The sequence below is a fragment of the Syngnathus floridae genome, chromosome 17, assembly GCF_059516105.1.
Source record: "Syngnathus floridae isolate MCC-2025c chromosome 17, RoL_Sflo_1.0, whole genome shotgun sequence".
NCBI classification, from domain to species: domain Eukaryota; kingdom Metazoa; phylum Chordata; class Actinopteri; order Syngnathiformes; family Syngnathidae; genus Syngnathus; species Syngnathus floridae.
This window is the reverse complement of record NC_142429.1, coordinates 4,296,872-4,309,020: the sequence shown is the minus strand read 5'-3', so window position 1 is coordinate 4,309,020 and position 12,149 is coordinate 4,296,872. Positions and strand designations below refer to the sequence as shown.

General features: G+C 46.4%; 1 protein-coding gene across 1 annotated transcript; it reads right to left on the bottom strand.

The window, feature by feature from the left end:
- Positions 1 to 619: 619 nt before the first annotated feature.
- On the bottom strand, positions 620 to 11,613 carry baiap2l1b (BAR/IMD domain containing adaptor protein 2 like 1b). Its single transcript, XM_088358509.1, has 14 exons — positions 11,249 to 11,613; positions 9,986 to 10,061; positions 9,827 to 9,913; positions 8,258 to 8,319; positions 7,438 to 7,509; positions 6,669 to 6,803; positions 5,528 to 5,680; positions 5,296 to 5,451; positions 5,094 to 5,211; positions 4,810 to 5,029; positions 3,590 to 3,652; positions 3,050 to 3,272; positions 1,268 to 1,314; positions 620 to 1,066 (listed from the first exon to the last, which is right to left on the bottom strand). The coding sequence occupies exons 1-14, from the start codon at positions 11,297 to 11,299 to the stop codon at positions 994 to 996; spliced, it is 1,536 nt and encodes a 511-aa protein (XP_088214635.1). The 5' UTR covers positions 11,300 to 11,613; the 3' UTR covers positions 620 to 993.
- Between the last annotated feature and the right edge of the window lie 536 nt (positions 11,614 to 12,149).

Sequence of the window (12,149 nt, the reverse complement as noted above, 5' to 3'; positions counted from 1 at the left end):
GTTCCGTTGTTCGTGTTTTTTTTACTTGACTTAGGACGCTAGTTTAGGAAGTTTACGACGATATTTTCGAAAGGGTGAAAACAAATTGGATATGCGGTGATCCCTCGCTACGTCGCGTTTCGTTTATCGTGGCTTCACTACATTGCGGATTTTTTTTCCAAATAAAAAAAAATTAAAAGTCAAGATAAAACTTCTAAATTGAGGAAACGTGTCTATCCTTTAGGACAATGTAGTATTGCTCCAAATGTTCGTTTACATTCCTTTAGAAGTCCGTTTTCGCGTGTTAGCACGATAGCGAATTAGCATCTTTCCGCTAACTCGTTAGCCTGCCCGGTACTTCTTGTTGGTGACCGTACTTCGCGGATTTCACTTATCGCGGGTGCTTTTTGGAACCAATTATCCGCGATAAACGAGGGATTACTGCATTTGTCTTGTGCCATCTAGTGGTTCGGGTTATGTCGTTGGCATGGCTAGATTCTGTACATACACTTGGTTTGAAAATGTAGTATTTTCAGTTGGTTCTGTGTTCAGTATGAACTGTTGTATGGCTGGATAGCGGCTGGGAGACATGCTTCTTATTTACCCCAGAAAAAAACAACTCTTTCTTGTATTATGCACATTTTTACACTGGTTGGTCTTTATTCTTTAAGAACGGGGGTGATCTAGTAAAACTGAAACTTTATGCTGGGAAAATGACTTTCTTGTGAAACTACAACTTGAATAAACTTTCCAGACTTGAAGACAAGTAGTGCGTAACTAGCTGGGCCTAGCGCCTACATGGATGGGTGAGCTGTTCCTCCATTCCCAAAGGCAACAACAAAACAACAATCATCCTGACAACTGTAGATGTGAAAGTACGTATGTGTACAGTTATTTCTCCTGGCTCCTCGTGCACAGTCGGCGTGTGTCTGTTTCCGAGTATCACCACCCCGAAGAGACATTTTGTGTTGAAATCATGAAATCAGTCCTGTAGAAGTAAAAGTTGACCCGAGGTCAGATGACCGGGGCCGAGCGGTCGTTGGTGACTGTCGGACGTAGTCGCACGGTGGAAAACGGGTTGCCACCCCTGGAGAACACGGGAAGGATCAGTGCGTTAACCGATGGGTCGAGCAATAGATCATAGCAGAAGACAAAACAAGGACCAGCGCCGGTCGATCGATAACGTTAGTTTTTCTCTTTTTTTGGACGTATGGGTTCTCTTTATAGAACTGTCTTGACAGTGATTAGGAAAAAAGTAAATGATTTTGAACAACAGTGACCGACTTACGCCAGGTAAGCCGGTGGAGGTCTGGAAGTGCCGTTGATCTGGTTCGTCTGTGAAGGAAATAAAAAAAAAAAAAATTCTCTTTAGTTACATGACATGTTGGCAAATACCTTTTGTGAAACATTCTTAAAAAAACACTGAACATGTTTCTGTGGAGCGAAAGACAACACAAGGCAGCGTGCGAAATCTTGATTGTCTGGAAGTGCCAGTCGGGACAACAAGTCGTCTTTACTATATTCTCGTTATGATACTGTTAATTGAGCTGAATTTATATACGCATTGCATAATCTACTCAACAGCCACAGTTTAAAGGGTTGAAAAAATCTCATCACAGACTAAAAAGTAACTTTTAAAAATAGTTCCTTTTGCATTACTTCGTGTGGTACTCTTATTGGGAATTCTGAATTTGCATGAGGTTGTTTGGACATTGTCTCTTTCACTGCAACCTGCAGTTCTCCGCAGTGGCCACAAGAGAGCAGGCAAGCACAGAAAAACATCAGCATTTTGGTTTATGCCTCAAACAAAAATAGAAACCATTTCGGTAGACTTGCACGTCCCACTCAATTATTTTCCTACCGTCATTCGTGTCATTAAAAATATAACACCTTTCCCGTCCAACAATGTGAGGTGATGAACCCCCCCCCCGGGGCACACTTTATTGACCTATTTCTTTCCGTTTGGTGGAAGTCGTTTTCAACAGCAAACCAGTGAGGTTGCATTTTTTTGGGTCCTGGTGTCAATGCATTCCAGAGAAACCACACCCCTCTTTCAGCCCGCCTTTCTCCTATTCTGTTAGTTTGATTCGATTCTCTTCAATTTTCAACAAAGCCTTCGGGCGTACTTTGCAGGCTACTGATTGTGAAGGCTTCGCTCGCTGTTCTGCTGTAGGTGAAATTGTCAAATTTGAGGCTTTGATTATAGCGATTGGACAAAATCCGTTGGACACTAAAACAATTTATGTGAAAGGATTTTCTAAATACTCTCCCATACATCTAATCGTCCAATGTCCACAGCCTGCAATTATTAGCATTTCTTTCATCTATTGCGGAATTCTTGAAATACTAAATTCATTGTGGCCTTCGGTAGGGGTTTCGAAAAATTCAAATGCCTCTTGTTGGAAAGGTTCCCCACTTGACTGAAACCGACCAAAACGTCAAAACCTGGTTGCCGCTACGTTAAGACGAGCAGTTTTTTTATTTGGCCAAATGGAGGTTGCGTCTGTGTGGCAGTTGGTGTGCAAGCGCTAAAGCAGAAAAGCTTTGTCAGGGAGTTGCAGGTGTTTTTCTCTGTAACTGGGCAACCGAGGACATAACAATATCGCCGGCGGCCGTTGCGCACACGACAGTAAACGATGTGTTCATCCAACCAGACTAATTTAAAGTACAAATGCGTCAAAGAAAAAGAAACACGATGACCTCGACTAGCACAAGATAAAACTGGAGCGCAACATTCCAGAATTTGGAGAAGGGGTGGAGGCAATTGTGAACGGTTCAAGTCTGAAGTTTGATGTCACACTTAATGGTGGAAATGTATTTTAGAATGGCAACAAAGACCCTCTATGGGCTCAAAGTGTCATTTTGCACATTTATTGTACAACAATTGGGAGCGGCCTCCGTTGGTATTGTTGCAAGGGAGTTAATTCCTCGTGTATCAATTGTTTTGATTTCCTCAAGTTGCGGAGGGGCGGGGAGCGTTTAGAGAGTGTCAGGTGAAGTATCATACAGTCACGGTTTGTCTACCGACTTGAGAACAAAAGAATGAGCACCATGTGAGCTCGCGACTGACCGTGTGATGATCAAATGAGGAGGAGGAGGAGACAGCGGAGGGTGTGGGCGAGTGGTGCCTGTGATTGTTGGCGGCGAAGGGCTGGCGAGTCTTGATGGCGGCGCGGCGGGGGCCGTCGCCGTAGTCCTCCGGTGGGAGGATCATGGTGGCCTCGTCTGTTTCCGTGTCCTGGTGGTGCAGGTTGACCACACTGCGGCTGCGGAATGGCGTCGTCGCCGACGCACTGCAGCACATTTGAATTGGAGAAAGCACATGTGGTCATGATGAGCAAAATGGACATTCAATAGCTTGCCCCCCCCACAGTCATTTTAGGAAGCTGAAAAAGTTTGCTTTGTTCACAGCACACTCAATGGAAAAGAAGGGTTGACCTGTGGGAGGGGGCTTGGGGTGACAATGAGAAGCAAATGTTGAGCGAGGGGTGACCCCGTAAGGGTTCCATAGCTTATCGCTCCAAGAGGCTGACAATGCGGCTGCTTGCAATGTGAGACCTGTGTGTGTGTGTGTGTGTGCGTGTGTGTGTGTTGGTCGGAGTCTCCTTACCTGTTGTTGTTCACGAGCGGCTCCGAGAACGCACGGCAGTATGATGAGGGGAACCAGCCCCTCCTGCAAGTAAGAAAAAGACACATGATGAATCAGCTTAACATTTTCTGGGCAATATTTCAAATTGGGAGCGTGTCAGATGGCACTCGGCAACTTTTGTTTTGCTTGAGCAGATTCATATTTTGCTGCGCTTCCGCTTTTGTTTCTATCGAGGCGTTGACGGTGAATGCCACCGCACCCCTCTCTCCGTGTGTGTCAATATTTGCACACAAGATAAAAATACACGGTCGCCCGTGCTGACTCGTAGCGTCCGGCACAATTGAGACCTGAGCGGCGCCGCCATAAAACAGTTGCCAGAAAAAAACCAAAAACTTAACGATCCATCTGTTTCAAATTCAGCGTGAGTGTGAAGATGATTTTTTTCTTTTCCTCACTTGTGTTTGCGTGGGTGAGTTGCCCAGTTACATTATCAGAGCTGGAGACAAAAGCAAGCAAGCAAGCAAGCAAGCACAATGTAGCCTGCTCACAAGGTCCAATGCAGATAAGCACCATGAGACCTTCCTCTTTCTCTTTTTTGTCAACTTCTTTTGAATTTTTGAGCCGTGATTTATCTTAGACCTTGATCCTCCCCCACCAACAGATCAGACTTTTCTGTTTCTATGATTTGGCTATTTCGAGATGCATATTTTGTCATATTCTCTCGCAAGTACAAGCTGCCTTGAAATATGAGGGATCCCGTTTACCAGAATTTACAAATATAAATGTTGTCTTTGATGAATAAAAGTCTGGTCATCTTAACGCTAACAAAGGCAAAGTGCCTCTGATGGGCTAACAAACAGCACTTGCTTGACCACAACCAGTGAAGCAAAACATGTAGATGATCACAAGACCTAAGGCATATCTTCTTTCGCCTCTGCAAAGAACGACCAATGTCGTGTCATCTTCTGTCATGCTTTCTGAGGAGTTTTGACAAGCTCCTTTCGATGTTTGTACAAAGTCCGGATACATGTAGTGGCTAAGTAGGAAACCAGAAGGAGGAGCACAAGGTTCCGTAGATGGGGGTAAGAATGTGGCAGTGGCAAAAAACAGTCAAATTCTTTACACGGTATTTCGTGAGACGCTCGTGAGACTTGTTTAAGAGAACTAGGATAGTTTTTGCGCTTGGCCACTCGGACTTTCTCGTCACGTCGAGCAAAAGGAGCAACCGACACAACACTTACTTTCCGTTCTTCTCCATTTCGCCGTACATCCAGCCGTCCTTCTCTTCGGGTATGAGCAGGATGATGACGTCGCCCTCGTCGAAGCTGAGCAGGGTGTTGTTGTTGCCAGCCGTGTGGGGGAAGATGGTGCGCACCCGCGGCCTTTTGCTCGCCACATTGTTGAGACCCGTGGCCACCGACACCGACCTGGCCAGATTGCTCTCGCCGTTGCTCTCGTGATCTGCCGGCGGAAAAAAATTCGAGTGGGGTGCTGGGGGGGTCACCTGAGAAAGCCAGCGCGCTACCTGTGGTGGTGGTGGTGCTGCTCGTGACACCGGTACTTTGTTTGCTGTCTGGAGAGAACATGTTGACGAGAGGGCTGACGTGCGCCTTCTGCGATGGAGCGGGCGGAGCTGAGATGTTCTGTCAGCGTTGTGAGCATGTTAGCTTGCAAAGGAGCACTTGCGATGCCTGTTGACTTTTTTTTGGGGGGATAGATCCACGTACCAGACTGTGTCGCGAAGGGGTGGGGGACGGCAGCGGCGTTATTGAGATGGGCGTACGCAGTCCCTCGATCATGCTCGTGACGGTTTCAGGCATGTCCGTGGCGTCGTTGCACTGGTCCTGCCAACTGCTCAGTTTGGACATCAGGATCTCTCTCGCCTTGCCAGAAAAGCAAAACAATGTTTGCGGAGGGCTGGCGTGCAAACTGTCAGCTGTGTCGTGTCGCGTGCGTCACCTTGTCATGAAACGATGCGATCTGATAGGAGAACATGCAGTGTTTGTCCACCAGGAAGCAGAAGCGCCTCTTCTCCTCCAGCAGAGCCTCTTTGCAGCCGTCGGCGATAAACAGCTGCATGTCCATTTGGCGGCTTGTCAGCGTCTCCACGCACTGACCACACACGCACACAAAATCGCTTTCCGGTCTGTCTCGAGCTTGCGGGAAGGCAACCTTACGTGGCGTTATCTTGCCGTCCACATGCTAGACAGCCAAAGACTCGCTTCTCAAGATGAAGCGATTCCATTTTTCCACTTTGTAATCGCACCCGGGCAGCGGGTCATGGGTTTGGACAAAAAGGGCTCGTGAAAGGATGGACAAAAAACAGGGGGCAGGACACGTCCAGTGCGTTATCTCCAAAAAGCAGAGGCGTGCGTGTCTGCAGGCTGCATCGATTGATGATTCCTTGAAAGCTTTGCTTCACCCCCTTCGGGAATCGCTCACCCACTGGCGGATATTCTTTATTATGCACCAAATCATTGTTTTGTGTCATAAATCAGGTGTCATTCGCTTGCAAGCTTTGGGCTATTGTTTGTCAATTAAAAGGAGAGGCAATTAAAATAAAGAAAACAATGTTGTGACTGGGACTGTGTAATGAATGAAGATAATCTAATCGTTAGAAAAGGTTTTGTAGAAGCGAGCCATTTTTTGCCAAGACTGATATTTTGAAAGCAAGTGCTCGGGCAGAGCTCGGAAAACAAAGCAAGCGTGGAAGGTGGCCAGTTGGCATCTTTCCTACTAACAATTCAAAGAGGCAAGAAAACCAAAACGAGGCATGCAAATGTTTCGAGATGGCTCCGGCGGACATCGACGAAGACAAACAAAGCTTTTCACTTTTCACCCGTGGGCGCCCGACCATGCCTGTTGCTACGGGCAACCTGTATTTTACGGAAGCTGAGCGCTGTCTACTATCCTCGGAGAAGTCAACTCGGTGATCCGTAATGTTGGCGCTCCTCAACGAGAGATCGTTTGCTCAACCGGGGTCTCCCTCAAAACCGCCGACGCGGCGTAATTACATCTTGGCTAATATGGGCCATTTGCGTGTGCGTGTTGGTGAAGGGACGCGGCGAGGTGTCTGGCAGTGCGTCGGCATCCGTCTCACCTCGCTCTCCTTGTTCTCGTACTTGTTGGCGTTTTTGCCTTGGCTCTTTCTCCTGAGCTTCTTCAGGTCGGCCTGCGATTTCTCCACCGAGTCCTGCTTCATCTTGTGCTCCATCTGGTACCGCTTAAACGTGGCCTGCAAACGGCACAATCTCGTCATGCACAGGTCTTTTTTTTTTTTTTTTTAAATTCTGGACAGTGTTGCTTTATTGCGACTTCTTCTGCAGCACGTGCCTTTTTGGATTTAAACACGTTAGCTGGCGGCGACCACAACTTCAACTCCTCAATTTGTTTAACGCCAAAGCAGTTACAGCCAGCTTACATTAAGAACCGCAATTAAAAGAAGTAATGACATAATGACTCCAATGTCAACTGGCGCTGCCAAACAGTCAGAACAAAGACACTCGGGGAGAGTTGCTCGAAATACAAATGAGCCTAATTGGCTTCAGTGGCGTTGTGGTGTCTGCTCGCAAGTGGCACAAAAATGACCCGAACGTAAGTTGTTTGCTGAGCAAATGTTGTTGCACCTGCCCCACATTTCTGCTTGTGTTTTGGGTAGCCCTTCTTAGACAAGTTCAGGATGGGCAGCATGTGGGGACATTTCTCCAAATCAATCCGCTTGCAGTCGAGTCAAACTGTCAAATCTGTTTTGACAAACTTGACTTTGTCTCTTGCTTTACATTGGCCTGTGATGTCATAATTTTTCATCTTGGTGAAGGGTTTCCAACCCCTCCACAAAACCATTTTTTTTTAAAATTGCATTTACTCACAGTCATGTATTTCACATCCATGTCGGTCTTTCGCTCCAGCTCACTTATGATTTCCCTGTGGAACCTCTTGAACTTCAGGTAGCCACCAGGGTTGATAAAAGAGGAGAGAAGACAATTAGAAACGTGGATGAGGAAAAGCGTGTTAAATAAGAGAAAGAGCATTGAGATTGTTTTGGTGCATGTGTGCGGGCGGGCGCTAGCTGGCTGGCTGGCTGGATTCAAGGTTGCCCTTGTGAGTGAGTCAGAAAGCAAGCGTGGGAATGCCCACAGACTCATCCCGCTTCCTCTTCAGCTGTGACTCTGGCTCAATGGTGCGAGGGTGGCCAAGCCTGCGGCCCAGCCTGCATGCGGCGTCCGCACGGAGCACTATAGAGCAAGCCCAAATCACCCTTCTATTAACCGCACGCCGTGCCGCGATTGATGACCGCCGCTTGTGCCCCTCCCATCAATTCCTCTGACGTGGATTCATGCCGTGACTCACTGTCCATCCACAAGCCAGCCCAAGCCTGCCCACTCATACTGTGCTCATACTCTGAGAAAAAGCATTTCGGCGGAGCGGCTCGCAACTTTGTCGACACTTGTGCTTCCGCGCACGTTTTTTTCCACAGTATCAAACTGGGCTATGCCCTGTTTTGTTTTTCCCCTTCAATGACAAACAAGTAGGAGCTTGTGCAGGTTAAATGAGGCTCACTGTAAAAAAACTAAAACGACGTGACTTTTACAGACAGTCAGGTCCTCTTGTATTGTAAATGTTTAGTTAGTTGGGGGGGCAATGACTAACCAGACAGTCAACTCAGCCAACAACATAACGTGTACTCACATTGTCCTCCCACTCGAAAAAAACTTTCCTGTGGACTTCAGAGATTCCCATTAGCACCATTCCTGCCCAGGAAAGAAGAAAAAAGTTCAAATATGAATGGAATGCGATGCTTGATGAACAGCAGATAAGCAAGAAGCCAGCACGTTTGCTTGCTCTTTTTTGATAAGCGAGCCAACTGCGACATCACATATTGCAAAATGATTCTTTGACCCTCAAGCTCGGACCCGTCAACCGTCATCAGTTTCGGATGATTTTACAAAAGATTTTGCTCAAAGAAAGAAAAAGGAAATGAAAAGGCGTGCGTCGCAACCAGAAAAACTGGACCGGCAAGTGTTGGGCTAATCAGAAAGAGATTAGATGGCAGGTGGGCGGGCGGGCCATTTGATGTCTCTGTGTGCACCTCGCCAAAATCATCAATTCAGGATTAGGACGTGTGCAAACCCAAAACTGATCTTTAAAAAGAAAAAGCCTCCCTTTGACCACTGGTGCGCTCGCTTGGCCTACTTTCAGGAGGGCGGCGTTTGATGTTGAAAGCGCCATAGTTGAGATTGAAACATAAAAGCAACATGTAAGGAAACCTTTGGAAACAATGAAACAGGTTGACATTGAAGAGGACCAAAAATCAATATGCGGCTCGAGCGTACCGGCTCACTTCCGTCTGCTTTCGAACATGCTGCATGTGTACGGTGCCACCACTACATTTGGCGACTTGCGCACTCAATTGACAACGCATCACACATGACTTAGTGTTTCTCATGGAAAGCACAGAAGTGTCCCAAAAGGTGGCGACAAATAGAAGACTAAAGGAAAGATGCATTATTTCATTTTGTGTCGCTTGTGCCACTGTGAGCGGACAGCCTCGTTTCATTGGCCGTTGCCATAGCAACCGAGGTCATAGCAAAGGACCTAAACTCGGATGATAAACGTAAATTTGTGATAGAGTTGTCACAATCTGAGGGTCCATCATTGTTCGGGAGGAGAGCTCTCCGAGTGCTGCCCTTCCAAGCAGCAGTTTGCTGGCACCATGCAAAGCAGCCCACAGTCCTTCCACACTTTGGTTTTTGTGGTCCAAATAATGCTGGCATGGTGAGCACCACGTGACGCAGCATGCAAACAGGAAAGGAAGTCGGCGTTCCCCTTAGCATTTCAGCTGCGTTTACACTTAGGGATTGCGCGAGTGTTGGAAGGAAAGAAGTGGCAACCTTTGACCTCTTGCGGTCGAGGAGGATGACCAGGAGCAAAAGGAAGGCCGAAGGAATTCAAGGAAGGCAGCAAGAGGACAAGGCGCAGCGCTCCTCCGATATCTCTCAAGGGTGTCCCGTTTCTGGCCTGCGACGCGTCACTGAAGCTCAGGTTTCAGGTCTTGAGCGGCCTCGTGAGCGACACCCCTTTGGTGTTTGGCGGTCTTTGACGTCGCGGCCGCATTCATGTTGAGCGCTCAACGACAACAACGTGTGGCGGGAGAGCAACCGGGCGCCAGCTCCCATTGGGCCGCTTCATTTAATTAGCAGCCACAAGGCCGGTGGCAAACATCCAGCGTCTGCTTACAAAGTCATCCAATGCACTCACCTAATTCTCTGGAGACGGGAGACACAACGGCGCTCTCGCCAATTTTAGCCATGGCGTCAAAGTACAACCTTCCCGCCAAGGTCATTGCTGGGGAGAAAATTAGAAAAGACATCAAGTCTTCAAAGTGCTCCCAGACGAGGGCGGCGGCAAAATGCTCACCCGCTACAGATTTCTCATAGTTCTTTCCCAGGTTGACCAGGTTCCTCAGACCCGGGTTGAACTGGTCCATCACATTCTATGTGCAAAGAAAGAGACTTTGGTTAAACGGAATGACAATCGCACACTGTTGGGGATAGCGTGAGCTTTCCCAAACTTAGCGCATCACTAAGTCTGCATCTCAGGAACTTGGAATGTTGTCAAATGCCCGAGCTGATTTTCCCTTTTTTTTTTAAATCACCAATGTGTGATCCAGTTGCAGGAAGAATTGTGCTGCTTACGTTGAGGTGTGCTTATCTTTTCCTCTTGTGTGCATATCCATGTCCGGCTCACTCACACCCAAACTCAGAATGCAGGAAATGATGAAAGCCAAACATTTCCGCCGCCTTAAGCAACTTGTCATGACCTTTTGCCAATGAATGACGTGTGAAGTGGAGACACTATAGATAGCGCTCGTTGGATGGAAATCATTAGGTGCTCTTGCTGTATAAGCTTCCCAAACAACACCCATGAATAATTAAATCTGCAGCCGTTTCTGTGTTCCCACCAAGATGCTGTGACAGCAAGATAGAAAACAATTTGTGGTTGTAACTATTATTATTAGTATTACTATTATTATTATTACTATTACTGATAATAGCGGACAGTTTTACGAATTATTGCTGTTTCATTTTTCTCTTATTATGATTGATGATGATTATTATTATTTTGATGATGTCACCTGTTGCACATTTTTGATTGTTGTTGCATCATATTGTCACCCGGGGAGATTGAAAAAAGCAATAAGTCTGTTATAACAAAGAAAGCCTTATCGTACAGAAATCTGTTTTTCAATTATTGGAGGAATAAAATTAAAAAAGTTGTCAGAAAGCAAATACTGTTCAGTACATGATTTCTAGTATTGGTAGTCTATTCATCCCGTGATTGAAATTGTGTTGTTATAGCAGCACTATTACGTCAAAGAAATAGCAACCGTCAAAGACAGAAATTTTGTCTGTCTGTTTTGACAGTCATATGGAAGTCCACAAACAAGCTATGCTCAGGATTCTTGCTTTGTTTTTGTTTGCTGAAAAATGACACGGACAATTGTACTAATAGGATAAAGGTAATCAAAAGTAAGATGTTAAAGCATGATGATAACTGACGCAAAACTGCAACGTGTCTATCTACGCTTTAGAAGACGCGAGCTCTTTCCGGCTTGTGTTCCTCCTTTGCGCGCTTCTGTGGGCACACCTGTTGTGTTCCCACAGGATCCGATCGACCCACCTTGTATGTACTTTCAGTCAGCTTGTTCACCTCCTCCGCGCTCCTTGACATATTTAAATCCCTTTCGAAAAAAAAAATGGAGATACAAAAATACAACTCCAACGCGACGGTTGAAGATGTCCACCTTCGGTCGACAACAAAGAGGAGGAGAGGGAGGGTGGCCAAAAAAACTACGGTCGCAGAAAAGTCGTCATTGCCGAGAAGAGAAGCGAAACGGGCTCATAAAGCAACATCGATTAAAATGTTTTTGTTTTGTTTTTTTAAAAAGATGAGGGAAGTCCCGGCTGCGTCAGGTTGCCAAGCAGGGAAACTAAACTGCTGTCAAACTTGTTGCAGGTTGGCGAGTTCGCGCGAGGGGAGGCGGCAGGCTCAGATGAAGTTCTTTTAGTCCACCCAACTTCTTCCGGTTATCGGTTTCAAATTAAAACAAAGACGAACTAAGTAAAAATACTTTGGTCCTGCATATTTAAGTTCGTTTTTACCAATTCTTTTACTCGAATAATTATTTGGGAAACATTTGCTTCATTTTATTGCAGAGTATTTCCAATTAAATCAATATCTTTGCTTTTACCCGAGTTTTTCTCGTTACATATCTGTACTTGCACTTAAGTACTGTGAACTGGTTGCCAACCAATCGCAGGGTACACAGAGACGGACAACCATCCGCGCTCGCACTCACACCTATGGGCAATTCAATCAGCCTATCAAGCATGTTTTTGGGATGTGGGTGGAAACCGGACTTCCCGAGGAAAACCCATACAGACACGGGAAGAAAACTGCAAACACAGGGAGGGCCGGAGATGGAATCAAACCCGCACCCTCTGAACTGTGAGGCCGACGTGCTAAACAGTGTTCTACCGTGCCACCCTCACTGAAGTATATATTTTGAATATTTTTCTCT